Here is a 27,535-nt window from a genome sequence, read left to right on the forward strand (position 1 = left end):
ATGAATGGTCAGACATGGGGAACACACTTGTATCTCTATGTGCATGCATTTTACTAAAATGTGAGAGAGGTTAAAAGCCTAATGGAAGTTGGCTTAACTCCTGGAGACAGCCCTGCTGTATATCTGATTACTGGGCCAGTAATTTTCTTTCTTAAATAAGGAAAGATTTGATAGGATGAATGAAATTTGGCTGTCATATTGCAATGATGGTACCACCGGAGATTATGTATTTCATAATCATTCATCATTTCCACTAGTGTTCAGGCTTAGCATAATGGAATTCGTAAACTGGTTTAAATCTGAAAGTGAGGACAGACTATCAGCTGGGCCCTAAATGGTTATATGGTAATAGCTCTTGAGCCCAGTGGAATATTTTCACAAGCATATGTCTTATTGATTAGATTTTTTTTCTTCTTATAGGGACGGTGTCACAGGGACATATGTGCACCAACATAAATACTCAAATATGTCATAATTCATGTCTGTAACACTTACTTTGTTGGAAAGTTACATGTCTTTATACTATTATGTTCTTCTCACTGCATTTTATTGTGGAAACAAACAGAGGACTCAGAATAACTTGACAAACAAGGTTGTTTTCACAAATAGGATACTCATTGAGGGTTGTTTGCAAATTCTGCAATAATTACAGTGCCTATTCACACCCCTTGACTTTTTCCACATTGTTTTGTTACAGCTTGAATTTAAGATGGATTAAATTGAGATGATTGTGTCACTGGCCTACACACAATACCCCATAATGTCACAGTGGAATTATGTTTTCCAATTGTTTACAAATTAATTAAAAATGAAAAGCTGAATGAAAGTCAATAAGCATCCAATCCCTTTGTTATGGCAAGCCTATATGAGTTCAGGAGTAAAAATGTGCTTAACAAGTCACATAATAAGTTGCATGGACGCATCTGTGTGCACTAATAGTGTTTAACATTTTTGAATGACTACCTCATCTCTGTACCCCACACATACAATTATCTGTAAGGTCCCTCAGTCGAGCAGTGAATTTCAAACACAAGATTCAACAAAGACCAGGGAGGTTTTCAATGCCTCGCAAAGGGCACCTACTGGTAGATGGGTAAAAAAATATATATATTGTTTTTTCTTTTTCTAAAAGACGTTGAATACCCTTTTGAGAATGGGGAAGTTATTAATTACACTTTGGATGGTGTATCATTACACCCAGTCACTGCAAAGTGACAGGCTTCCTTCCTAACTCAGTTGCCGGACAGGAAGGAAAACACTCTGGGATTTCTAAATGAGGCCAATGGTGACTTTAAAACAGTTACAGAGTTTAATGGCTGTGATAGGAGAAAACTGAAGATGGATCAACAACATTGTAGTTACTCCACAGTACTAACCTAATTGAGAGTGAAAAGAAGTAAGCCTGTATGAAAACTTGGTTCAGTCTGCTTTCCACCAGACACCGGGAGATTAATTCACCTTTCAGCAGGACAATAACCTAAAACACAAGGCCAAATCTACATTGGAGTTGCTTTCCAAGAAGACAGTGAATGTTGAGTGGCTGAGTTACAGTTTTCTATGGCAAGACCTGAAAATGGTTGTTTAGCAATGATCAACCAATTTGACAGAGCTTGAAGAATTTTGAAAATAATAATGGGCACATGTTGCCCAATCCAGATGTGGTAAGCTCTTGGGAAAAAGGTGCTTCTACAAAGTATTGACTTGGGGGGGGTGTTACTACTTATGTAACAGAGATATTCTGTATTTCATTTTCAATCAATTAGAAGATGTTTTAAATTTAGGTTGTAACACCGTAACACAACAAAATGTGGAATAAGTCAAGGGGTATGAGTACTTTCTGAAGGCACTGCAATTAAAACATGTCTGGCTATAACTGTAAATATCAAATCAAGTGTTTGTGTATCACTCAATATTTTCTACAGAATTTATTTTCAGAAAAATGCAGTATGCATTCTCCTGTATTATTTATTTCAGAAACAGTCTGTGTACAATTAGAAGCCATTCAAATACTGTCTGTGTGGAAGGACAATGATGTTCCTGGCGGGTATATGGGAGCAGACTGGTAATAAAAAATATTTTATATCGGCCACTAGATGTCACAAAATAGTTTTAAATAAAAGGATCAGATTCAATACATCCACACTGTGAAACATGCACTATGGAAAAGCACATTGTTTATGCACTGGGAGGGAAACACTTTCATTCACATAAAGTAGAATAGGCCTATTTGCACAGCAAATTATTGGTGTTTGCATGCTTCAGTTTACTCCACAGATTGATTCACAACAGTCTCAGCCACAACATTGGCCCCAAGCCACGTTTGTATTTATCTATTTTTTATTTAACCTTTATTTAGCTAGGCAAGTCAGTTCTTATTTACAATGACGGCCTACCAAAAGGCAAAAGGCCTCCTGCGGGGATGGGATTAAAAATATAAAAAATATATATAGGACAAAATACACATCCCGACAAGAGAGACACCACAAGACTACATAAAGGGAGACCTAAGACAACAACATAGCATGGTAGCAACACAACATGACATCAACATGGTAGCAACACAACAGGGCAGCAGCACAACATGGTAGCAGCACAAAACATAGTACAAACATTATTGGGCAAGAAGGTAGAGACAACAATACATCACACGAAGCAGCCACAAATGTCAGTAAATGTCAGTAAGAGTGTCCATTTAATCCATGATTGAGTCTTTGAATGAAGAGATGGAGATAAAACTGTCCAGTTTCAGTGTTTTTTTCAGCTCGTTCCAGTTGCTAGCTGCAGTGAACTGAAAAGAGGAGCGACCCAGGGATGTGTGTGCTTTGGGGACCTTTAACAGAATGTGACTGGCAGAACGGGTGTCGTATGTGGAGAATGAGGGCTGCAGTAGGTATCTCAGATAGGGGGAAGTGAGGCCTAAGAGGGTTTTATAAATAAGCATCAACCAGTGGGTCTTGCGACGGGTATAGAGATGACCAGTTTACAGAGGAGTATAGAGTGCAGTGATGTGTCCTATAAGAAGCATTGGTGGAAAATCTGATGGCCGAATGGTAAAGCACATCTAGCCGCTCAAGAACACCCTTACCTGATGATCTATGAATTATGTCTCCGTAATCTAGCATGGATAGGATGGTCATCTGAATCAGGCTTAGTTTGGCAGCTGGGGCTAAAGAGGAACGATTACGATACAAGAAACCAAGTCTAGATTTAATCTTAGCATGCAGCTTTGATATATGCTGAGAGAAGGACAGTGTACTGTCTAGCCATACTCCCAAGTACTTGTATGAGGTGACTACCTCAAGCTCTAAACCCTCAGATGTAGTAATCACACCGGTGGGGAGAGGGGCATTCTTCTTACCAAACCACATTTTGGAGGTGTTCAGAACAATGTTAACGGCAGAGAAAACTTGTTGGACACTAAGAAAGCTTTGTTGTAGAGAGTTTAATACAAAATCCGGGGAGGGGTCAGCTGAGTTTAAAACTGTATCATCTGCATATAAATGGATGAGAGAGCTTCCTACTGCCTGAGTTATGTTGTAAAGGTAAATTGAGAAGAGCGTGGGGCCTAGGATTGAGCCTTGGGGTACTCCCTTGGTGACAGGCAGTGGCTGAGACAGCAGATGTTTTAACTTTATACACTGCACTCTTTGAGAGAGATAGTTAGAAAACCAGCCAAAGACCCCTCAAAGACATCAATACTCATTAGCCGGCCCACAAGAATGGAATTGTCTCCGTATCAAAGGCTTTTGCCAAGTCAACAAAAATAGCAGCACAACATTGCTTAGAACCAAAGGCAATAGAGACATCATTTAGGACCTTTAAGGTTGCAGTGACACATCCATAACCTGAGCGGAACCAGATTGCATACCAGAGAGAATACTATAGACATCAAGAAAGCCGGTGAGTTGATTACTGACAAATTTTTCCAACACTTTTGATAAACAGGGCAAAATAGAAATTAGCCTATAACAGTTAGGATCAGCTTGATCAACCCCTTTAAATAAAGGATGCACCGTGGCTGCCTTCCAAGCAATGGGAATCTCCCCAGAGAGGAGAGACAGGTTAGAAATGTCAGAGATAGGCTTGGCGACGATAGCGGCAGCAACCTTAAAGAAGAAAGGGTCTAAACCATCAGACCCAGATGTTTTTTTGGGGTCAAGTTTAAGGAGCTCCTTTAGCACTTCGGACTCAGTAACCGCCTGCAGGGAGAAACTTTGTAGCGGGGTAGGGGAAAAAGAGGGAGGAGCATCGGGGCTAGTCGCATTAGGAGGGGTGGGAGATGAGGAAATGTTGGATGGGCAAGGAGGCATGGCTGAGTCAAATAGGAATCCTAACTTAATGAAGTGGTGATTAAAGAGCTCAGCCATGTGCTCCTTGTCAGTAACAACCACATCATCAACATTAAGGGACATGGGCAGCTGTAAGAAGGAGGGTTTCTTCTCCAGGTCTTTAACCGTTTTCCAGAACTTCTTGGGGTTAGACCCACAGAGAGAGAGAACTACTCCTTAAAGTAACTAACTTTGGCCTGAGTGCACTTATTTTTCATTTGCCTGAACGAGAGCCAGTTAGCCTGAGTATGCGTGTGCCGAGCCTTTCGCCAAATGGAATTCTTGAGCTGGAGTAACTCTGGCAGATCACGGTCGAACCAGGGGTTGAACCTGTTTTTAATTCTCATTTTCTTTATGGGGGAGTGTCTGTTAATAATACCACGGAAAATAAAAAAAATAAGGTCCAAGCTGATTGTATACCAATTTACAGAGACCAGTTCATGAAGGAAGGCTTGATCATTAAAGTTTTTAGCAAGCATCTATGACAAATCAGGACAGCTCGTTTCACTGAGCAGCCATTGCGAACCCAGGCTGTAAAACAGGGATCACTAAGGTCATTACAGAAAACACCAGACTGATACCTATCAGGACTATTTGTGAGGATAACATCAAGGAGAGTAGCCTTTTCTGGGTGTTTGGAGTCATACCTTGTGGGATTGGTAATAATCTGAGTGAGATTTAGGGAGTCCCATTGCTTTAGGACTTGGTCAGGTGGTTTAAGCATGTCCCAATTTAGGTCACTTAGCAGGACAAATACAGATTTAGTGTAAGGGGCCAGGAGAGAGCTTAGGGCAGTTAGGGTACAGGCCAGAGCTGATGGTGGACGTTAACAACCAGCAACAGTCAACAAAGAGCTATTTGAAAGTTTAATGCTTAAAACCAGCAAATCGATTTTCTTTGTCACCCAATACACACAATACCCCATAATGACAAAGTGAAAAGATGTTTTTAGAAATGTTGGCAAATTTGTTGAAAATGTAATACATAAATAGACTGTATCTCATTTACATACATATTCACACACCTGAGTCAATACATGTTAGAATCACCTTAGGCAGCTATTACAGCTGTGAGTCATTCTGGGTAAATCTCTAAGAGCTTTGCACACCTGTATTGTACAATATTTGCACATTTTTCTTTGGAAAATTCTTCAAGCTCTGTCAAGTTGGTTGTTGATCATTGTTATACAGCCATTTTCAAGTCTTTCCATAGATTTTCAAGCCAATTTAAGTCAAAACTGTAACTAGTCCACTAGGGAACATTCAATATTCTAAAAACATAATTCCACGTTGACATTATGGGGTATTGTGTGTAGGCTAGTGACAAAAATATCAATTTAATACATTGTAAATTCAGGCTGCAACACAACAAAATGTGGAAAAAGTCCAAGGGGTGTACTTTCTTAAGGCACTGTATCAGGAGAATGTGCTATGGCCCAGGAACAATGTTATCCTGCAGTGTGGTTTTGATTGAATTTTAGCACCATTACAACATTTACATCTGATTAAATTGACCATTTATGAGTGACACAAAAACATTTTCATTATTCATCTCGGATTTCTGATTCACAAGTTTGGCCTTTATGCCGGTCAATTGACTACAATTGTCAGCACATCAGGCCATTTCAAAGTTTGGTCCTCATCTTGGTCCTCTGTCTAATGTCATGGATAGCAAAGCTGATGGATGGTACATGGCCATATTTCTAAAATGCACTCGCGCAGGTGATTTACAGTGTGCAAAAATCAATGATAGGCCTTGTTGATTTCCCCATTTTACAATGTAGCTAACCAAAATCATAGAAGATATGTTGTGCAACACTGTGAAGTGTCAAATTATTTACCCCATGTTTTCATTTAGCTAACTAAATCTGTTAAATGTAGGCCTATGTTATGGACAACAATGTTGTATTCCTGGAGTATGGATTATTTGCACATTGAATTTGGCCTATCAATTTGCAAGTACACTTCTAGACCTGTACCATTTGTAAACTTCTAGAACTCCTCCCCGGCATGCATTGCATGCCCAACATGGATGAACTGACGGTGGAGGTCCGTGGCTCCAACGGAGCATATTATAAGGTAAATAAATTCTTAACATTCATGTAAACTGACCATAATCATGTTTTATAAAACATGACTCACACATCTGTTCCCCAACGATTGTCAACAAACGTAAGCTAGCTACATACACGAAGCTAGATATGTGTTTTCAACATGTCTGACGTTGGTAGTTAGCTAGCTATTACGAAACGTTAGCTAGATACGCTATCTTCATGGCCAAATATTATAGCTATTTGGCCTCTTGTCCTTTTTTGTTGTTGTAACAACGTTTATTCACGTCCTGTTTGTCTTAACGTTACATGATTACGATATTAGTTTTCTTGGACGAAAACGTTGAGGAATGTTTCTAACTTAATTAACAGCTAGTCAGGCGGGTTGTCTATTGTTAGCATCAACCAGCTAGTTAACTTGGCTAGCTGAACTAACGGGTTCGGTTGCTCTTTTGACTTTGCTCGTCTTGAATCAGAATTGATCTGGGTAACTTTATGACCTACTAGACTATATAAAAGTGTATATGCTAACCATATGTGATAATCATAAAACAATTTAAAAGTAAAACGTTTGTTAAATTCGTATTTTAATCATAGCTAGGTCACTGTTTTCATTTGCCCCTCAGTGAAGTCTGAGTAAGGAAACTTATAGCTAGCTGAAATGTTGTGTATAGAGGGACTTGCCTGTTTAAGAACATACATTTGGTGAAAACGTTTGCACTCGTTGTGGATGTTGTTAGTTAGACTATTGCAGGCAGTTGGAAATGTGAACAACACATTATCCTGAAGTTATTACATGAATGCCCAGTCTTAGGCCCACTGATCTATGTCGTGTCAGCTGCTCTCAGTCCTCAGCTCAGCTGTCGTCAGATTCAGCAGATACTTTAGGCACCAGGTCTATTTTTGTGTTCACTGAATCAAAGATCCACATAGTGAAGGGATATCAATGTGCCCTGGTCGAGCTCATGAATTCATGAAACTGATTTGAGTTCTTGACTAGAATATAACCTAGGTAAGCCAACAAGCTACAGTGCTGTGAAAAAGTATTTGCCCCCTTTCTGATTTTTCGATATCTTTATACTGTATGTAATCAAATCTTCAACCAAAACCTAATATTAGATAAAGGGAACCTGAGTTTACAAATAACACAAATTGATACTTATTTTATTTACTTAATTAACAAAGTTGTGCAACACCCAATTCCCCTGTGTGAAAAAGTAGTTGTCCCCTTACACTCAATAACAGGTTGTGCCACCTTTAGCTGCAATGAATGAAACCAAATGCTTCCTGTAGTTGTTGATCAGTCTCTCACATCGCTGTGGAGGAATTGTGGCCCACTCTTGCATGCGAAACTGCTTTAACTCAGTGACATTTGTGAGTTTTCAAGCATGAACTGCTTGTTTCAAATCCTGACACATCTCAATTGGGATTAGGTCTGAACTTTGACTAGGCCATTCCAATTTGTTGCTTTTTAGCCAATTTAATGTAGACTTGATTGTGTGTTTTGGATCATTGTGTTGTTGCATGACCCAGCTGCGCTTCAGCTCACAGATGGATGGCCTGACATTCTCCAGTAAAATTCTGATACAGAGCAGAATTCATGGTTCCTTTTATTAAGGCAAATCATCCAGGTCCTGAGGCAGCAAAGCATCCCCGAACCATCACACTATCACCACAATGCTTGACCATTGGTATGAGGTTCTTCCTGTGGAATACAGTGTTTGATTTTCACCAGGCATAATGGGACCCATCTCGTCCAAAGAATTTACTGAAGTTTGCCAAGAAGCACCTGGATTATCATCAAGACTCTTGGAAGAATGTTCTATGGACAGATGAGTCAAAAGTATAACTTTTTGGATGGCTGTTTTGGTTCTGAAAAGATCTGAAAACATTCAGTGTCAAAATATGCAAAAGTAGATAGAATTAGGAAGGGGGCAAATACTTTTTTGCGGCACTGTATATATAATCTAGGGCTAGGGGAGCACTTCTGAATTTAAAGTACTGCTGTCCTTTCTCTAGGGATTTGTCAAAGATGTCCATGACGATTCACTCGCTATTGCCTTTGAAAACAAGTAAGTGTGGTATTCATCAGTTCTTGTGGGGTTGTAGTTTGTCATATCTATGTTGGAGTGATAGTGGTATTAGTTTGGGCATAACTTTGATACTGATCTAAATGCTTGTTGTTGTTAATGAAGTTGGCAACCAGAGAGACAAGTTCCCTTTAGTGATGTTCGGATGCCACCTCCAGCCGATGGTAAAAAGGACATCGGGGAGGGAGAAGAGGTGGAGGTGAGAACTGTCTCTCTATCTTCATAGAAATTTAACAGACATGGTTTCCTTAGGATGTCTTATAATTATCTCCCCTTGTTTCTCTCTGTACCAGATCTTCTCCCGGGCCAATGAGCAGGAGCCATGTGGCTGGTGGCTTGCCAAAGTGCGCATGATGAAGGGAGATGTGAGTAGTTAACTGTGGTTACAATTTCACTGGTCCCACAATGTAATTTGAGAGTTGTTTCATCAAGGTGATGTTTATTTGATGTTTGTCTTCTGGTTTCCTCATCCTGATATGTTATGTTTGTCAGTTTCATGCAAGTCAATATGTAACCTGTGTTGTGTTTACTATGTAGTTCTATGTGATTGAGTATGCTGCCTGTGACGCCACATACAATGAAATAGTCACATTTGAACGTCTTCGGCCTGTAAATGTCAACAAGGCGGTGTCAAAGAGCTCCTTCTTCAAGTGCACCGTCCCAGTTCCTGACGACCTGAAAGCAGCGTATGTACCTTGTTTAAAAGTAGTTTCTGATTGGGATATAGACTGGTTATTTGTTGGATGTTATTGACATGCATTATAATTCAGAATCTGATTATAGTTCCTTCTACTTCAGGTGCGAAAGTGAACAAGCGCATAAAGATTTCAAAAAGGCAGTGGGAGCTTGTCGGATTGTGTACTGTACAGAAACAAGTAGCTTAGTTGTACTGGTAAGTATGTATACATCTTTCTGACACTCTTTTTTCAGTTCCAGCAGATTTGAGTATACCAATGAAATAGGGCTGGGAATTGCCAGGGACCTCACGACATGATATTATCATGATACTTAGGTGCCGATACGATATGTATTGGGATTCTCACAATTCTATATGTATTTCGATACTGTGATTTTTATTTTTTTTTGCAATTTGATGCTCCAAACATATTGCTCACTATATAGTTGAAGTTGGAAGTTTACATACACCTTAGCCAAATACATTTCAACTCAGTTTTTCACAATTCCTGACATTTAATCCTAGTAAGAATTCCCTGTCTTAGGTCAGTTAGGATCACCACTTTATTTTAAGAATGTGAAATGTCAGAATAATAGTAGAGAGAATTAATTATTTCAGCTTTTATGTCTTTCATCACATTCCCAGTGGGTCAGAAGTTTACATACACTCAACTAGTATTTGGTAGCATAGCCTTTAAATTGTTTAACTTGGGTCAAACGTTTCAGGTAGCCTTCCACAAGCTTCCCACAATAAGTTGGGTGAATTGTGGCCCATTCCTCCTGACAGAGGGTGTGTAACTGAGTCAGGTTTGTAGGCCTCCTTGCTCGCACAAGCGTTTTCAGTTCTGCCCACAAATTTTCTATAGGATTGAGGTCAGGGCTTTGTGATGGCCACTCCAATACCTTGACTTTGTTGTCCTTAAGCCATTTTGCCACAACTTTGGATGTATGTTTGGGTTCATTGTCCATTTGGAAGACCCATTTTTTATTTTTTTCTCACATTTATTTAACCAGGTAGGCCAGTTGAGAACAAGTTCTCATTTACAACTGCGACCTGGCCAAGATAAAGCAAAGCTGTGCGACAAAAACAACAACACAGAGTTACACAAACAAACGTAGTCAATAACAGAAAATAAAAATCTATGTACAGTGTGTGCAAATGTAGGGAGGTAGGCAATAAATAGGCCCTAGAAGCAAAAAATAATTACAGTTTAGCATTAATACTGGAGTGATAGATGTGCAGATGATTATGTGCAAGTAGAGATACTGGGGTGCAGGAGGGTAAGTAATAATATGGGGAGGAGATAGTCGGGTGTGCTATTTACAGATTGGCTGTGTACAGGTACAGTGATTGGTAAGCTGCTCAGACAGCTGATGCTTAAAGTAAGAGAGGGAGATATAAGACTCCAGCTTCAGCGATTTTTGCAATTCGTTCCAGTCATTGGCAGCAGAGAACTGGAAGGAAAGGCGGCCAAAGTAAGTGTTGGCATTGGGATGACCAGTGCAATATACCTGCTGGAGCGCGTGCTACGGGTGGGTGTTAATATGGTGACCAGTGAGCTAATGCGGGGCTTTACCTAGCAAAGACTTATAGATGACCTGGAGCCAGTGGGTTTGGCGACGGATATGTAGTGAGGGCCAGCCAACGAGAGCATACAGGTCGCCGTGGTGGGCAGTATATGGGGCTTTGGTGATGGCACTGTGATGAACTACATCCAGTTTGCTGAGTAGAGTGTTGGGGGCTATTTTGTAAATGACATCGCCGAAGTCAAGGATCAGTAGGATTGTCAGTTTTACGAGGGTATGTTTGGCGGCATGCGTGAAAGAGGCTTTGTTGCAAAATAGGACGCCGATTCTAGATTACATTTTGGATTGGAGATGCTGAATGTGAGTCTGGAAGGAGAGTTTACAGTTGTAACCCTCTCACCAGGCTCGAATTTGACTCTCACGATATTAACTTCCGTAGAGTAGCTCAACAGCATGGGATGTTAGGTGAGAAGGACATCTCCAATAAGAATTCCTTTTATAAACTGTCTAGAGTGATGACAGTAGGGTATTAACTTCAGATGAAATGATTATAGGTTTCTGTTATTGTATCAGCATAGGCTATTCCATGCATTAAATTGAAACAGTAAATTACTCCACCAAGGCAACATGCATAAGGTTCAATATGTGTATTATTACATTTTCATAGCACAACATCAAAATAAATAAAAATAATAAACCCCAATGAGTCGTGCACAACCCATGTCCAAATGATTTAAAGCTTGCTTAATAACCCGTTGGCGCGCGATGGAGCTCCAAGAAAAATGACGACACACATAAAGTCCAAGTTGTGGTTACTCACTACTTGTAGATATTCCTTCAGCGAAGTATGGCAGTTCCTTGCAGGTTTCCTCACAAGATCCACAGCAAGCACCGCTATCAATGCAGACAGTACTCCTTAGCCGTAACCGATATCCCATGAGAACATGAACTCGTTAAGCTTTCCCAAGCAATTCTCTCTGTGTTATATGATGCTAGGCTAACCTCAAGGCTGGCAAATACCTGCACAATGAGACGGTAGCTTCAGTCTTTACTAAGTCTTAACAAAATTATAACAAGTCTCTTATAAAATCGGTATTTCCCTTCATGTCGTAGTAGGTATGGGTTTTTGTTCTAGTTTTGTCGTCTTCTTTTATAATCTTCACCAACGGTCCTAATGTAAAAGTCCATCCTTTTCTCAATGTCTCTCTCCCTCTTTTTTCCTTTCCCAGACCTCCCGTTAATCAGGTCAACTCCCATTGGCCACAGCTTAACAAGCGACCTTATTGGTCAAAAATTAAAAGTAAACCAACTTATTCACTTATACAATAAATAAATATTTCTTCAAAAGAAATGCATTAACATTACAATTTAAGAGCAATTCAATCACCTTTTAAATATAATAGCAATTATAACAAATAAACTCAATACTTGGTTTTAATAAGAATAAACTCAATACCTAGTTCAAACAAGGGTATTACACAGTCTAACCAGACACCTAGGTATTTATAGTTGTCCACATATTCTAGGTCAGAACTGTCCAGAGTAGTGATGCTAGTCGGGCGGGAGGGTGCGGGCAGCAATCGGTTGAAGAGCATGCACTTAGTTTTACTAGCATTTAAAAGCAGTTGGAGGCCACGGAAGGAGTGTTGTATTGCATTGAAGCTTGTTTGGAGGTTTGTTAGCACAGTGTCCAAAGAATGGCCAGATGTATACAGAATGGTGTCGTCTGCGTAGAGGTGGATCAGAGAATCACCAGCAGCAAGAGCGACATCATTGATATATATACAGAGAAAAGAGTCGGCCCGAGAATTGAACCCTGTGGCACCCCCATAGAGACTGCCAGAGGTCCCGACAACAGGCCCTCCGATTTGACATACTGAAATCCGAGAAGTAGTTGGTGAACCAGGTGAGGCAGTCATTTGAAAAGCCAAGGCTATTGAGTCTGCCGATTTAAGAATGCTGTGATTGACAGAGTTGAAAGCCTTGGCAAGGTCGATGAAGATGGCTGCACGGTACTGTCTTTTATCGATGGCGGTTATGATATCGTTTAGGACCTTGAGCGTGGCTGAGGTGCACCCATGACCAGCTTGGAAACCAGATTGCATAGTGGAGAAGGTACGGTGGGATTCGAAATGATCGGTGATCTGTTTGTTAACTTGGCTTTAGAAAATTTTAGAAAGGCAGGGCAGGATGGAAATAGGTCTATAAGAGTTTGGGTCTATAGTGTCTCCCCCTTTGAAGAGGGGGATGACCGCGGCAGCTTTCCAATCTTTGGGGATCTCAGACGATATGAAAGAGAGGTTGAATAGGCTAGTAATAGGGGTTGCAACAATTTCGGCGGATCATTTTAGAAAGAGAGGGTCCAGATTGTCTAGCCCAGCTGATTTGTAGGGATCCAGATTTTGCAGTTCTTTCAGAACATCGGCTGTCTGGATTTGGGTGAAGGAGAAGCGGGGTTTGGGCAAGTTGCTGCAGGTGGTGCTGAGATGTTGGCCAGGGTTGGGGTAGCCAGGTGGAAAGCATGGCCAGCTGTGGAAAAATGCTTATTGAAATGATCGATTATTGTAGATTTATCGGTGGTGACAGTGTTTCCTATCCTCAGTGTAGTGGGCAGCTGGGAGGAGGTGCTCTTATTCTCCATGGACATTAGTGTCCCAAAACCTTTTGGAGGTAGTGCTACAAGAAGCAAATTTCTGTTTGAAAAAGCTAGTCTTAACTTTCCTAACTGACTGAGTATATTGGTTCCTGACTTCCCTGAAAAGTTGCAAATCGTGGGGGCTATTCGATGCTAATGCAGAACGCCACAGGATGTTTTTGAGCTGGTCATGGGCAGTCAAGTCTGGGGTGAACCAAGGGCTATATCTGTTCTTAGTTCTACATTTTTTGAATGGGTCATGTTTATTTAACCTCTCAGGGCTAGGTGGGACGCTTGCCAGTTGAATCCTGTGGCGCGATTTTCAAATCCCTTAGAAATGCTATTACTTCAATTTCTCAAACATATGACTATTTTACAGCTATTTAAAGACAAGACTCTCGTTAATCTAACCACACTGTCCGATTTCAAAAAGGCTTTACAACGAAAGCAAAACATTAGATTATGTCAGCAGAGTACCCAGCCAGAAATAATCAGACACCCATTTTTCAAGCTAGCATATAATGTCACAAAAACCCAGAAGACAGCTAAATGCAGCACTAACCTTTGATGATCATCAGATGACACACCTAGGACATTATGTTATACAATACATGCATGTTTTGTTCAATCAAGTTCATATTTATATCAAAAAACAGCTTTTTACATTAGCATGTGACGTTCAGAACTAGCATACCCCCGCAAACTTCCGGGGAATTTACTAACAATTTACTAAATTACTCACGATAAACGTTCACAAAAAGCATAACAATTATTTTAAGAATTATAGATACAGAACTCCTCTGCACTCTATGTCCGATTTTAAAATAGCTTTTCGGATGAAGCACATTTTGCAATATTCTAAGTACATAGCCCAGCCATCTCGGGCTAGCTATTTAGACACCCGGCAAGTTTAGCCTTCACCAAAATCACATTTACTATAAGAAAAATGTTATTACCTTTCCTGTTCTTCGTCAGAATGCACTCCCAGGTCTTCTACTTCAATATTTCGTGACAAAAAATGTCTAAATATTCCATTACCGTACTTCGAAGCATGTCAACCGCTGTTTAAAATCAATTTTTATGCAATTTATCTCGTAACAAAGCGATAATATTCCGACCGGGAATCTGCGTTTCGGTAAAAAGAGGGAAAAACAGAAAGACGGGGCGGACAGTGCACGCGCCTAAGCCTTTTGTCTGCTGATAGACCACTTAGCAAAAGCGCTCGTGTGTTTCAGCCAGGGCTTTGAATTACGTCATTCAGGTTTTTCCCGGGCTCTGAGAGCCCATTGGAGCCGTAGGAAGTGTCACGTAACAGCAGAGATCCTTTGTAATGAATAGAGATGACAAAGAAAGCCAATAAATGGTCAGACAGGCCACTTCCTGTAAAGGAATCTCTCAGGTTTTTGCCTGCCAAATGAGTTCTGTTATACTCACAGACACCATTCAAACAGTTTTAGAAATTTTAGGGTGTTTTCTATCCATATCTAATAAGTATATGCATATTCTAGTTACTGGGTAGGAGTGGTAACCAGATTAAATCGGGTACGTTTTTTATCCGGCGGTGTAAATACTGCCCCCTAGCCCTAACAGGTTAACCTCTCTAGGGGGTGTGGGACGCTACTGTCCCACTTGGCCAACATCCAGTGAAATTGCAGAGCGCCAAATTCAAAAACAGAAATACTCATTATAAAAATTCATGAAACATACAAGTGTTATACATCGGTTTAAAGATTAACTTCTTGTTAATCCAACCACGGTGTCAGATTTCAAAAATACTTTACCGCGAAAGCAAACCATGCGATTATCTGAGAACAGCGCCCAGCAGACAAATCATTACATACAGTAACCAGCCAAGTTGACGAGTAACAAAAGTCAGAAATGCCGATAAAATTAATCACTTACCTTTGATGATCTTCATATGGTTACACTCACAAGACTCCCAGTTACCCAATAAATGTTTATTTTGTTCGATAAAGTCCCTCTTTATATCCTAAAACCTCCGTTTTGTTCAGTAATCCACTGTCTCAAACAACATCCGGTGAAATTGCAGAGTGTGAAACTCAACAAAACAGAAATTCTCATGATAAACATACATAAAATAAACAAATGTTTATACACCAGCTTAAAGATACACGTCTTGTTAATCCAACCGCTGTGTCAGATTTCAAAAAGTCTTTACGGCGAAAGCAAACCATGCGATTATCTGAGAACAGCGCCCAGCAGACAATTCATTACAAACAGTAACCAGCCAAGAAGGGGAGTAACAAAAGTCAGAAATAGCGATAAAATGTATCACTTACCTTTGATCTTCATATTCTTGCACCATAGGAGGATTGATTATAAACATCGTTTGACATGTTTCTACGAACTTTTATGGTACTTTTTTGATTTTTCGTCTGCATGCTGTGACCACGCTTTGTTCCAATGGATTACTGAACAAAACACACAAACAAAACGGTTTTTGCATATAAAGAGGGAATTTATCGAACAAAACAAACATTTGTGTAACATGGAGTCTTGGGAGTGCAACCATATGAAGATCATCAAAGGTAAGTGATTAATTTTATGGCTATTTCTGACTTGTTACTCGTCTACTTGGCTGGTTACTGTTTGTAATGATTTGTCTGCTGGGCGCTGTTCTCAGATAATCGCATGGTTTGCTTTCGCTGTAAAGACTTTTTGAAATCTGACACCGTGGTTGGATTAACAAGAAGTTAATCTTTAAACCGATGTATAACACTTGTATGTTTCCTGAATTCTTATAATGAGTATTTGTGTTTTTAAATTTGGAGCTCTGCAATTTCACTGGATGTTGGCCAGGTGGGACGGTAGCGTCCCACACCCCCTAGAGAGGTTAAGATGGGGAGGAAAGCACTTTTGAAGAGCAACCAGGCATCCTCTACTGACGGGATGAGGTCAGTATCCTTCCAGGATACCCGGGCCAGGTCGATTAGAAAGGCCTACTCGCTGAAGTGTTTTAGGGAGCGTTTGACAGTGATGAGGGGTGGTCGTTTGACCGCGGACCCTGTGCGCACGCAGGCAATGAGGCAGTGATCGCTGAGATCCTGGTTGAAGACAGCAGAGGTGTATTTAGAGGGCAAGTTGATCAGGATGATATCTGAGAGGGTGCCCATGGTTACGGATTTAGGGCTGTACCTGGTAGGTTCCTTGATGATTTGTGTGAGATTGAGGGCATCTAGCTTAGATTGTAGGACGGCCTGGGTGTTAAGCATGTCCCAGTTTAGGTCACCTAACAGTACAAACTCTGAAGATGGATGGGGGCGATCAATTCCCATATGGTGTCCAGGGCACATCTGGGGGCCGAGGGGGGTTTATAACAAGCGGCAACAGGGACTGACTTGTTTCTGGAAAGGTGGATTTTTAAAAGTAGAAGCTTGAATTGTTTGGGCACAGACCTGGATAGTATGACAGAACTCTGCAGGCTATCTCTGCAGAAGATTGCAGCTCCGCCCCCTTTGGCAGTTCTGTCTTGTCGGAAAATGTTATTGTTAGGGATGGAAACTTCAGGAATTTTGGTGACCTTCCTAAGCCAAGATTCAGACCCAGCTAGGACATCCGGGTTGGCGGAGTGTGCTAAAGCAGTGAATAAAACAAACTTAGGGAGGAGGCTTCTAATGTTAACATGCATGAAACCAATGCTTTTACGCTTACAGAAGTCAACAAATGAGATCGCCTGGGGAATGGGAGTGATGCTGGGGGGCTGCAGGGCCTGTGTTAACCTATACATCACCAGAGGTGCAAAGGAGGAGTAGGATAAGAGTACGGCTAAAGGCTAAAAGAACTGGTCGTCTAGTGCGTTCGGAACGGGGAGTAAAAGGAGCAGGTTTCTGGGCTCAGAAGAACAGATTCAAGGCATGATGTACAGACAAGGGTATGGTAGGATGTGAGTACAGTGGAGGTAAGCCTAGGCATTGAGTGACAATGAGAGGTTTTGTCTCTAGAGGCACCATTTAAGCCAGGTGCGGTCACCGCATGTGTGGGGGGTGGAACATAAGGGCTAGCTAAGGCATATTGAGCAGGGCTGGAGGCTCTACGGTGAAATAAGACAAATTACTAACCAAAACAGCAATAGACAAGGCATATTGACATTAGGGAGTTGCATGTGTAGCCGAGTGATCATAGGGTCCAGTGAGTAGCATTTTCCTCCCTCATGATGCCATCTATTTTGTGAAGTGCACCAGTCCCTCCTGCAGCAAAGCACCCCTACAACATGATGCTGCCACCCCTGTGCTTCACGGTTGGGATGGTGTTCTTCGGCTTGCAAGCCTCCCCCTTTTTCCTCCAAACATAACGATGGTCATTATGGCCAAACAGTTCTATTTTTGTTTCATCGGACCAGAGGATATTTCTCCAAAAAGTACGATCTTTGTTCCCATGTGCAGTTGCAAACCGTAGTCTGGCTTTTTTATGGCCGTTTTGGAGCAGTGGCTTCTTCCTTGCTGAGCGATATATCGATATTGGACTCGTTTTACTGTGGATATAAATACTTTTGTACCTGTTTACTCCAGCATCTTCACAAGGTCCTTTGCTGTTGTTCTGGGATTGAGTTGCACTTTTCGCACCAAAGTACGTTCATTTCTAGGAGACAGAACGTCTCCTTCATGAGCGGTATGACGTCTGCGTGGTCCCATGGTGTTTATACTTGCGTACTATTGTTTGTACAGATTAACGTGGTACCTTTCAGGCGTTTGGAAATTGCTCCCAAGGATGAACCAGACTTGTGGAGGTCTGCAATTGTTTTTCTGAGGTCTTGGCTATTTCTTTTGATTTTCCCATGATGTCAAGCAAAGAGGCACTGAGTTTGAAGCCTTGAAATACATCCACAGGTACACCTCCAATTGACTCAGGCTAATAGACATCATTTATCAGAAGCTTCTAAAGCCATGACATTTTCTGGAATTTTCCAAGCTGTTTAAAGGCACAGTCAACTTAGTGTATGTAAAAGAGTGAACTAATCTGTTTGTAAACAATTATTGGATAAATTACTTGTCATGCACAAGGTAGATGTCCTAACCGACTTGCCAAAACTATAGTTTGTTAACAAGAAATTTGTGGAGTGGTTGAAAAACAAGTTTTAATGACTCCAGCCTAAGTGTATGTAAACTTCTGACTTCAACTGTATGTCTGCTGCAGAGGGACAAGAGAGAGACATGAGGAACTAGTTTGGATCAGTTATGGAAATACGTCCTGAAAAGAAATTGGGTTCCTACTTAAAAAGAAGATGGAGAACAAGCTATGAAAGAAAAATACTGGAGTTTTGGTGCAGGCACAGCCAACTAGCGCAAAAATAATATTGTGATATTGTCAAAACGATACGATATATTGTCCAAAATAATATCCCGATATATAACTATACATTTTTTCCACTTCCGATTAATGTGTTTTGACCATTTATTTACATTTATATTCTTGTTTCCTTGCAGTCCATAAATGAAGCCACAGTTAAGCGAGTGTCTTTGCTCAGTGACATGCACCTGAGGAGCATTCGTACTAAGCTCATGCTCATGTCCCGAAATGAGGAGGCCACTAAACATCTGGAGGTAAGGGCGATTTTCATTATTGCATCCTGGCATAAAAACGCATGAATTCATGCGCATGACAGAATTAAATTGGATAAAAGTAAAATGAATGGCATCTGTGAATGTAAGATGTTTCACTCAAAACAATCTCCTCTCAAGAGTACAAAGCAACTGGCGTCTGGTTTCCAAGAGGAGTTTACAGTCAGGGTGGACCTCATGGGCCTTGCCATTGGAAGCCATGGAAGCAACATTCAACAAGCCAGAAAAGTGCCTGGAGTCACTGCTATTGAGCTGGATGAGGGGAGCGGGACGTTCAGAATTTACGGAGAGGTGTGCTAATGCTTTTGCTGCTTCAAGACCTTACGAGTGAACTATAGACATGTACACTACCGTTCAAACGTTTGGAGTCGCTTAGAAATGTCCTTGTATTTGAAAGAAAAGCCCATTTAAAATAATATAAATTTGATGAAAAATGCAGTGTTGACATTGTTAATGTCGTAAATGACTATTGTAGCTGGAAACAGATGATTTTTAATGGAATATCTACATAGGCGTACAGAGGCCCATTGTCAGCAACCATCACTCCTGTGTTCCAATGGCACGTTGTGTTAGCTAATCCAAGTTTATCATTTTAAAAGGCTAATTGATCATTAGAAAACCCTATTAAAATAATGTTAGCACAGCTGAAAACTGTTGTCCTGATTAAAGAAGCAATAAAAAACTGGCCTTTTTAGACTAGTTGAGTATCTGGAGCATCAGCATTTGTGGGTTCAATTACAGGCTCAAAATGGCCAGAAACAAAGCTCTTTCTTCTGAAACTCGTCAGTCTATTCTTGTTCTAAGAAATTAAGGCTATTCCGTGCGCGAAATTGCCTAGAAACTTAAGATCTCGTACAACACTGTGTACTACTCCCTTCACAGACCTGTGCAAACTGGCTCTAACCAGAATAGAAAGAGGAGTGGGAGGCCCGGTGCACAACTGTGTGTGTGTGTGTGTGTGTGAGAGAGAGTGAGTGAGTGAGTGAGCTGTGGACGCGTGTGTGAGTGAGTGAACTGTGGACGCGTGTGTGAGTGAGTGAACTGTGGACGCGTGTGTGTGTGAGTGAGTGAACTGTGGACGCGTGTGTGTGTGAGTGAGTGAACTGTGGACGCGTGTGTGTGTGAGTGAGTGAACTGTGGACGCGTGTGTGTGTGAGTGAGTGAACTGTGGACGCGTGTGTGTGTGAGTGAGTGAACTGTGGACGCGTGTGTGTGTGAGTGAGTGAACTGTGGACGCGTGTGTGTGTGAGTGAGTGAACTGTGGACGCGTGTGTGTGTGAGTGAGTGAACTGTGGACGCGTGTGTGTGTGAGTGAGTGAACTGTGGACGCGTGTGTGTGTGAGTGAGTGAACTGTGGACGCGTGTGTGTGTGAGTGAGTGAACTGTGGACGCGTGTGTGTGTGAGTGAGTGAACTGTGGACGCGTGTGTGTGTGAGTGAGTGGACGCGTGTGTGTGTGTGAGTGAGTGAACTGTGGACGCGTGAGTGAGTGAACTGTGGACGCGTGAGTGAGTGAACTGTGGACGCGTGTGTGTGTGAGTGAGTGAACTGTGGACGCGTGTGTGAGTGAACTGTGGACGCGTGTGTGAGTGAACTGTGGACGCGTGTGTGAGTGAACTGTGGACGCGTGTGTGAGTGAACTGTGGACGCGTGAGTGTGTGAGTGAACTGTGGACGCGTGAGTGTGTGAGTGAACTGTGGACGCGTGAGTGTGTGAGTGAACTGTGGACGCGTGTGTGTGAGTGAACTGTGGACGCGTGTGTGTGTGAGTGAACTGTGGACGCGTGTGTGTGTGAGTGAACTGTGGACGCGTGTGTGTGTGAGTGAACTGTGGACGCGTGTGTGTGTGAGTGAACTGTGGACGCGTGTGTGTGTGAGTGAACTGTGGACGCGTGTGTGTGTGTGAGTGAACTGTGGACGCGTGTGTGTGTGTGAGTGAACTGTGGACGCGTGTGTGTGTGTGAGTGAACTGTGGACGCGTGTGTGTGTGTGAGTGAACTGTGGACGCGTGTGTGTGTGAGTGAACTGTGGACGCGTGTGTGTGTGAGTGAACTGTGGACGTGTGTGTGAACTGGACGCGTGTGTGTGTGTGAGTGAACTGGACGCGTGTGTGTGTGTGTGAGTGAACTGGACGCGTGTGTGTGAGTGAACTGGACGCGTGTGTGTGTGTGTGAGTGAACTGGACGCGTGTGTGTGTGAGTGAGTGAACTGTGGACGCGTGTGTGTGAACTGTGGACGCGTGTGTGTGAGTGAGTGAACTGGATGTGAGTGAGTGAACTGGACGTGTGTGTGTGAGTGAGTGAACTGTGGACGTGTGAGTGAACTGTGGACGCTTGTGAGTGAGTACTATGGACGCGTGTGTGTGTACTATGGACGCGTGTGTGTGTATTTGTGTGAGTGAACTATAGACTTTTGTGTGTGTGTCAGTGAACTATAGACGTGCGTGTGTGAACTATAGACATGTATTTACCACCAGGACCTTTTTAAGAAAAACAACCTTTTGTATTCTTCAAGAATGAGGAGGCAGTTAAGAAGGCAAGGAATTATCTGGAGTTTCTTGAAGATTCTGTTCAGATCCCCAGGAACTTGGTCGGTATGTATGGAGATGGATTTGATCATTATAAAATTCAAGACATCTGTGATGGTGTGTTCTTTGTGTTAGTTCACACAAGTTCTTTGTGGCTTTTTCAGGCAAGGTAATTGGCAAGAATGGGAAAGTCATTCAGGAGATCGTTGACAAGTCTGGAGTGGTGAGAGTTAGGATTGAAGGGGACAAGGATGGCACACAGCCACGTCAAGAAGTAAGCCCTTACTTTTGTGCTACTTTCTAGCTCACTTAGTAGACGAAGAGATCAATATTGTCATAAACACTCTTCACCCATAATAACATAATTTATTTGTGATGCGCTGACACAGGGAATGGTCCCGTTTACATTTGTCGGCACTAAGGAGAATATTGGGAATGTCCAGGTACTTCTGGAGTACCACATTGCCTACCTCAACGTAAGCAGTGATCTACAGTAACAAACTCCTAATGGTTTGAGTCAGAGCTGTAGGAGTTTTTTTTTGTGACGTTTGCCTGTCGTCGACTGCAGGAAGTCGAGCAGCTGCGTATGGAGAGACTGCAAATAGACGAGCAGTTGAGGCAGATTGGGATGGGCCACAGGCCTTCATCTGGCCGCCCAGCAGACAAGGGCTACACCACAGACGACAGTGTGGCTGCTACCGCCGTGCACACCAGCCGCTCCTACACCGGCAGAGGCCGCGGACGCAGGGGCCCCAACTACACCTCCGGCTATGGTGAGTGTCATGTTTACAATGATACTGAAGACATTTTGTAGATTCTCCCATTACAAGCCAGTCTTCCACACCTATCAAGTGGTCAATCACAAGTTTCAAGACACAGTCTAGAGGGGAATATTGATATTGGGATAGCTATAGCTCAACAGAATGTGATAGAAAAGTCATCAGCCATGTGGTATTAAAAAGCTATGTTTGACTTTCAGGCACAAACTCTGAGCAATCCAATGCCTCTGAGACTGACTCTGAGCGGAAGGATGAGCTGAGTGACTGGTCCCTGGCGGGAGAGGAACCGGAGAGGGGGACTCGGCCACAGAGAGACAGCAGGAGGAGAGCTGGTCCAGGGAGGGGTAGAGGGCCCAGGGGCCGTGGAGCAGGGAGAGGAGCCCCCAACACTGGTACAGCTGCAGACACAATCGATGGGTCATACACATGCTGATGACATCAGACAATCATTTATCCCTTATGTTTATCATGAATGATCTTGTGAAGGTTTGAATTGTTCCTCAAACTATAGGTATTAAATATTAAGGATTTTGCTTACTCTATAGCTCTGAAGGATCCTTATGGCAACCCCTACAGTGTGCTTGACAACACAGAGACAGACCAGACGGCCGACACTGATGCTAGCGACTCCAACCTCAACACAAACCGCCGCCGCCGCTCCCGCCGCCGCCGGACTGACGAGGACACAACAGTCATTGATGGCATGAGTGAATCGGATAACGCTTCCCTCAGTGAGAATGGCCTTGGTAAGTCCCTTCTGGATAAAGGTGTCTGAGTAAAATAAACAAGCCCTGGGAGCCAATGGGATTCAACAACAAACACTCTCATAAGCATTAGAAAATACAATAATTTCACGTTACAGAAGATGAGGCAATTACCTCTGTGACAGACCAAAAAAGGTTAGAATCACACAAATTGACACGAATCCCAAGTCAATCCTTATGCAATACTCTCACTGAGGGCTCTGCACAAATTCTCCCCCACATAGATGACTCAAAAGCTAAACCACAACGGCGTAACCGTAGCAGCAGACGCAGTGTCCGCCCACCAGAGGAAAGGCAACCAGGTAACCGGTGGTGAACGGCCTGTTTGTTTACCAAAGCCAGCATGACTGAGTGTGCTTAACACTTTCCCTCGCTAGCAGTAAAGTGATTCAACCTGTAACCATCGACTTGCTCTGGGAAGCCTCTTCAATTTTTCTATCTGGAGCTGAGGAGAAACTTAGGAAAGGCATGCCATCAAGAAGTCCTATTGTTTTTAATGTTACCACTCCAATTCACTAACATGTCAGCTACTGGTTGACAACCGTTTTAAGGTTGTGAAAATTCATTGAGTTTTCCTTGCTGTAATACTAGTTGCCTGTATTTCTCACTTGCACTCCTAAGACTACCTTTAGTTATTTTTAACTGCATTCAGTCTGTTTTAATTAATTAGCTATGATGACATCCGATTTAAGTTCTAGTTCAATGAATTACCAATGTAAGTGGTTCTAACATTTTGTTTTGCAGTTACAGTGGCAGATTACATATCCCGTGCTGAATCACAAAGCAGACAGACTAACCAAAAGGAACTGAAAAATAACAAAAAAGAACTGGTGAGTCTGGAAAACAATGCTACATTTTACATTTTAGTCATTTAGCAGACGCTCTTATCCAGAGCGACTTACAGTAGTGAATGCATACATTTTCATACATTTTTTTTTCTGTGCTGGCCCCCCGTGGGAATCGAACCCACAACCCTGGTGTTGCAAACACCATGCTCTACCAACTGAGCTACAGGGAAGGCTACAAATCAGACTTCAGGGCCTGTATGTATCAAGCGTCTCAGAATAGGACTGCGGATCTAGGATCAGACCCCCCCCCCCCCCGGTTCTTACTTGGGGCTCCCGAGTGGCGCAAGGCACTGCTTCTCAGTGCTATAGATGTCATTACAGACCCTGGTTCGATTCCAGGCTGTATCACAACCGACTAACTGTGAGTCCAATAGGGCAGCGCACAATTGGCCCAGCGTCGTTAGGGTTTGACCGGGGTAGGCAATTATGAATTTGTTCTTGACTTGCCTGGTTTAAATAAAATAAATAAATTACTCATTGTGATTTAAAGGTTAAACTGATCCTAAATCGGCACTACTACTATGAGATACTTGTTACATACAGGTCGGTCCCAGGCCAGAGAAAGAGCCATGGTAATGTACGGAACCCTGCCAATGAGTTCAGGGACCAGGCTGGTTTTCAATTCCCAGAATTGTATGTCTTTGGTCAAGCTGCTGTAACTGTTTCTACCTGTGTGTCTTGTAGGAGCAGGTTGAGTGTATTGCGGAGCACAGCCTATCTGCAGAAGCAAATACAAGCAACGGCCCCAGCAATGGAAGAGGTGACGAACCAGGCAGGGCTTCCACAGAACGGGTTGCCAAAGTCGCTTACCAAGGGAATGGTGACCAGCAGCCTGTCCTGAACGGGGTTTCCTAATCTACGAATCCACTCAAACTCATTAATTGTACTACATTTTTACAATAGTTATTGTACAAGCTTGCCAAAGATAGTCATGGACTTCCAGATTCTCTACTGCACTTTTCTGTTCCCTCAACATGGAACACAGAGAGAGATTTAGCACTGAACCGAGACATAAGAGTATGTTTCAAGTACATGATCTGATGTTGTGCCTTGAGAATAGATTCAACATAGTTAGTTGCCTGGCTGTAGTAAACGTTTTGTCAGTGATGGCAAAGATAGGAAGAATCCAGTTATCCTAATATTTGTTGAGTTAGCTGCTTTTTGTTACATTTTAATATGCAACCACTTCTTCATATGAGGAAATGCAGTCTGGAAGAGAAAGTTTTGCACTGAATTGTAATTTATTTTCCATAAGAATAACATTAGTCTGGAAACTGGTCTGTTAATGTTCTTGTCAATTTTTTTTAAATCCTGAATGACACTCCACATAGTAGTGAATCTGTATGCTGGAATGCACCCACCAGAGGCTGGAATGATGGTGGCAGTAACTGGTCTCATGAAGGAGCTTTATTTGGTTTAAGTGTACAGTATTTAAAAAGCTGTTATTCCTAACACTGGCTGAAGACTGTATTTTCATGCAGGTGACAATTTGGACTACTGAAAGAAGTTTCCAGATGTTGGTTCGGTAAACTACAATTCTGTTTTTTTATGCTCATTCTGGTTTGATGTGCAATATGTTTTGTATGCCGGTAGTTCTTAAATAAAACCCGATCTTCCATTTAGATCCAAAACCACCTTTGTCCTGAGAACATGAGTATCGTAGAGAAGACAGTTTGATCTCTTACATTATTTATTTATTAATAAGAAAAACCAAGTGCAATGTGATTATCTGATCTATTTCTTTAGTTGTCCATCAAGTAAATCCTTTGCTTCATTTATTTTAGCTGCAAGATATGGTGATCCACCTGCAATAGAAGAAAATGTGCATTTTTAGAGTACCAATTCATTTTTACAAGCTCATTGGCTCTAAATAAAAGCAAATATTTATTTGGAAAGAAATGTCATGACCACACATTGTACAAGTTCCTCAAACCTCTATCGGGGTGATTTAGAATCATCAGTTTTCTGTGGGCTTCTCTGATCTTGGTCTTGTTAGCTGTGGGACTGGGGACAACAATATGATACATTAGTGCAATAAACTCAAGCATTTGCTTATCACACACACAGTGAAATTTAGTACCTGACTCCTAGAACGAGCGAAGCCTCTCTCTTGTTCATTTTGGGATCAAATCCACCTCTGTAGTATCCACCACCAAAAGCCTGCAACAAGACAGTTACACCACTGCATCTGTGAAGTAGTTTTTGTTGGCTCTTATTTTTGACAACTTTCAATTTACTACATTCCTAAAGAACTGTACTTTTTACTCCATATTTTCCCTGACACCCAAAAGTACTCGTTACATTTTGAATGCTTAGCAGGACAGAAATGGTCCAATTCACAAACTTATCAAGAGAACAACCCTGGTCATCCCTTCTGCCTCTGATCTGGCGGACTCACTAAACACAAATGCTTTATTTGTAAATGATGTCAGTGTTGGAGATAGCCCCTGGCTATCCGTAAATGTTTAAAAAGAAAATGGTCCCATATGGGTTGCTTAATAAGGAATTTTAAATGATTTATAGTTTTACTTTTGATACTTAAGTACATTTCAAACCTAATGTTTTATTAGGTGACTTTTACTTGAGTCATTTTCTATTAAGGTCTCTTTACTTTTACTCAACTATGACAATTAGGTACTTGTTCCACCACAGCACCAATGTGAGTTCAGTCAGACTAATGCCATTCATTGTGTCTTGTAGAGGCCAACACGTGTTTAAGCCCATACAATCTTACCGATTTGGGAAAACTCTGCATAGCTTGCTTCATTTGGGGTTCCATGTGTTTCATGGCCTGCATGGCATAGCGACCTGAATCAAGGAGGATCTGCATTTTAGTGTCATAAAATCCATCAAAATGTTTCTTCAACTGTGCATATTCTGTACCTTAAAGATAAACTGACCTGCAAATCCAGCTGCTGCTAGGGTGAGCCCCACTGCCACCATGGAACTGGCCTGTGAATCGATTATGGATGTTCATTAGTAGAGGAAGATATCTCCACCTTTTCATACAAAGCCTACAAGACATGTTCAGAATCAAAGTCAGCTAGTGCAGTGGTCACATCTCAGATATGTGGTCAAATCCTGTGTGATCTGTAGGTCATGTACCTTACTGGTTTCCACATGATGGCGCTGCAGCAGTCATGCTGCTATTTGTTTCTAACTGTAACGTTAACCATTTATGCTTCAGAGGTCTAGGGTGAGTAATGTTAGCTAGACACCAACTGTATGGCTGTTAGTCGTAGTTACACGCACTCTATCAGCTTGCTCACTTTCACTAGTATGCTGCTACAGCTAGCTACAGTCGCTAGTTAGCTAACTGGCTGGCTAGCCAGCTTTACTAACGAAATGCTTATGCTTTTGTCTAAACACTTCAATGCAGTAAGCTATCCTTTCACGGTAGCATCGATATAATCAATTCTAACTCACCATGTTTTATTGCTAAAATCCGCCTCTATCAAAGGCTTGCAACATAACTTTTTATACACTTGTCTACGATGAACAAAGTCACAGATGACCCCTCATGTTTTGATCCGTGACTTGTCTGTTGTATATTTCTGGCCTGACAGAAATGAAAGGCACATGTCGTAACGACTAAAGTCAATTGCTCAGCACTGTCGCAAAATGTTAGGATCCCAATTCTATAGAAATGTATGCCTGGTCCCTAGGTACTTCTTGCCTAGTAATTGAGTGTCCTATAAAATATGTTGCCTATCTGGTCCAGCATCTCTGGACTTG

General features: G+C 41.9%; 2 protein-coding genes across 5 annotated transcripts; one reads left to right on the top strand and one right to left on the bottom strand.

Annotated features, from left to right (window-relative positions):
- The first annotated feature begins 6,323 nt into the window (after positions 1–6,323).
- On the top strand, positions 6,324–25,431 carry fxr1 (FMR1 autosomal homolog 1). 3 transcript variants are annotated; one of them, XM_029707204.1, is made up of 17 exons: positions 6,324–6,406; positions 8,398–8,450; positions 8,574–8,667; positions 8,762–8,833; positions 9,006–9,154; positions 9,267–9,360; positions 18,750–18,866; positions 19,005–19,175; positions 21,397–21,475; positions 21,574–21,683; positions 21,793–21,885; positions 21,978–22,182; positions 22,389–22,580; positions 22,734–22,934; positions 23,177–23,254; positions 23,697–23,782; positions 24,485–25,431. In XM_029707204.1, exons 1-17 carry the CDS (start codon positions 6,338–6,340, stop codon positions 24,653–24,655), a joined length of 2,034 nt encoding a protein of 677 aa, XP_029563064.1. In that variant the 5' UTR covers positions 6,324–6,337; the 3' UTR covers positions 24,656–25,431. The 3 variants fall into 3 exon arrangements, with proteins under 3 accessions (XP_029563064.1, XP_029563065.1, XP_029563066.1); XM_029707205.1 differs by having other exon boundaries at positions 21,799–21,885; XM_029707206.1 differs by lacking the exon at positions 23,177–23,254 and having other exon boundaries at positions 21,799–21,885.
- Positions 25,432–25,472: 41 nt separating this feature from the next.
- Positions 25,473–27,369, bottom strand: dnajc19 (DnaJ (Hsp40) homolog, subfamily C, member 19). 2 transcript variants are annotated; one of them, XM_029707207.1, is made up of 6 exons: positions 27,227–27,369; positions 26,701–26,752; positions 26,535–26,608; positions 25,881–25,960; positions 25,734–25,804; positions 25,473–25,605 (listed from the first exon to the last, which is right to left on the bottom strand). In XM_029707207.1, exons 1-6 carry the CDS (start codon positions 27,227–27,229, stop codon positions 25,535–25,537), a joined length of 351 nt encoding a protein of 116 aa, XP_029563067.1. In that variant the 5' UTR covers positions 27,230–27,369; the 3' UTR covers positions 25,473–25,534. The 2 variants fall into 2 exon arrangements, with proteins under 2 accessions (XP_029563067.1, XP_029563068.1); XM_029707208.1 differs by having other exon boundaries at positions 26,701–26,814.
- Positions 27,370–27,535: the final 166 nt, after the last annotated feature.

The sequence above is a fragment of the Salmo trutta genome, chromosome 22 (genome assembly GCF_901001165.1).
Source record: "Salmo trutta chromosome 22, fSalTru1.1, whole genome shotgun sequence".
Classification (NCBI taxonomy): domain Eukaryota; kingdom Metazoa; phylum Chordata; class Actinopteri; order Salmoniformes; family Salmonidae; genus Salmo; species Salmo trutta.

What these genes read in the sequence shown, in the direction of transcription:
- fxr1 (XM_029707204.1), top strand. Translation starts at nt 6,338, where the DNA reads ATGCATTGCATGCCCAACATGGATGAACTGACGGTGGAGGTCCGTGGC. An exon ending in CCTGACGACCTGAAAGCAGC is followed by an intron (nt 9,155 to 9,266) that starts GTATGTACCTTG and finishes CTTCTACTTCAG; the next exon opens with GTGCGAAAGTGAACAAGCGC. An exon ending in CAACTACACCTCCGGCTATG is followed by an intron (nt 22,183 to 22,388) that starts GTGAGTGTCATG and finishes TTTGACTTTCAG; the next exon opens with GCACAAACTCTGAGCAATCC.
- dnajc19 (XM_029707207.1), bottom strand. An exon ending in AGCAGCAGCTGGATTTGCAG is followed by an intron (nt 26,609 to 26,700) that starts GTCAGTTTATCT and finishes TCCTTGATTCAG; the next exon opens with GTCGCTATGCCATGCAGGCC. An exon ending in TGCAGAGTTTTCCCAAATCG is followed by an intron (nt 25,961 to 26,534) that starts GTAAGATTGTAT and finishes GTCTTGTTGCAG; the next exon opens with GCTTTTGGTGGTGGATACTA.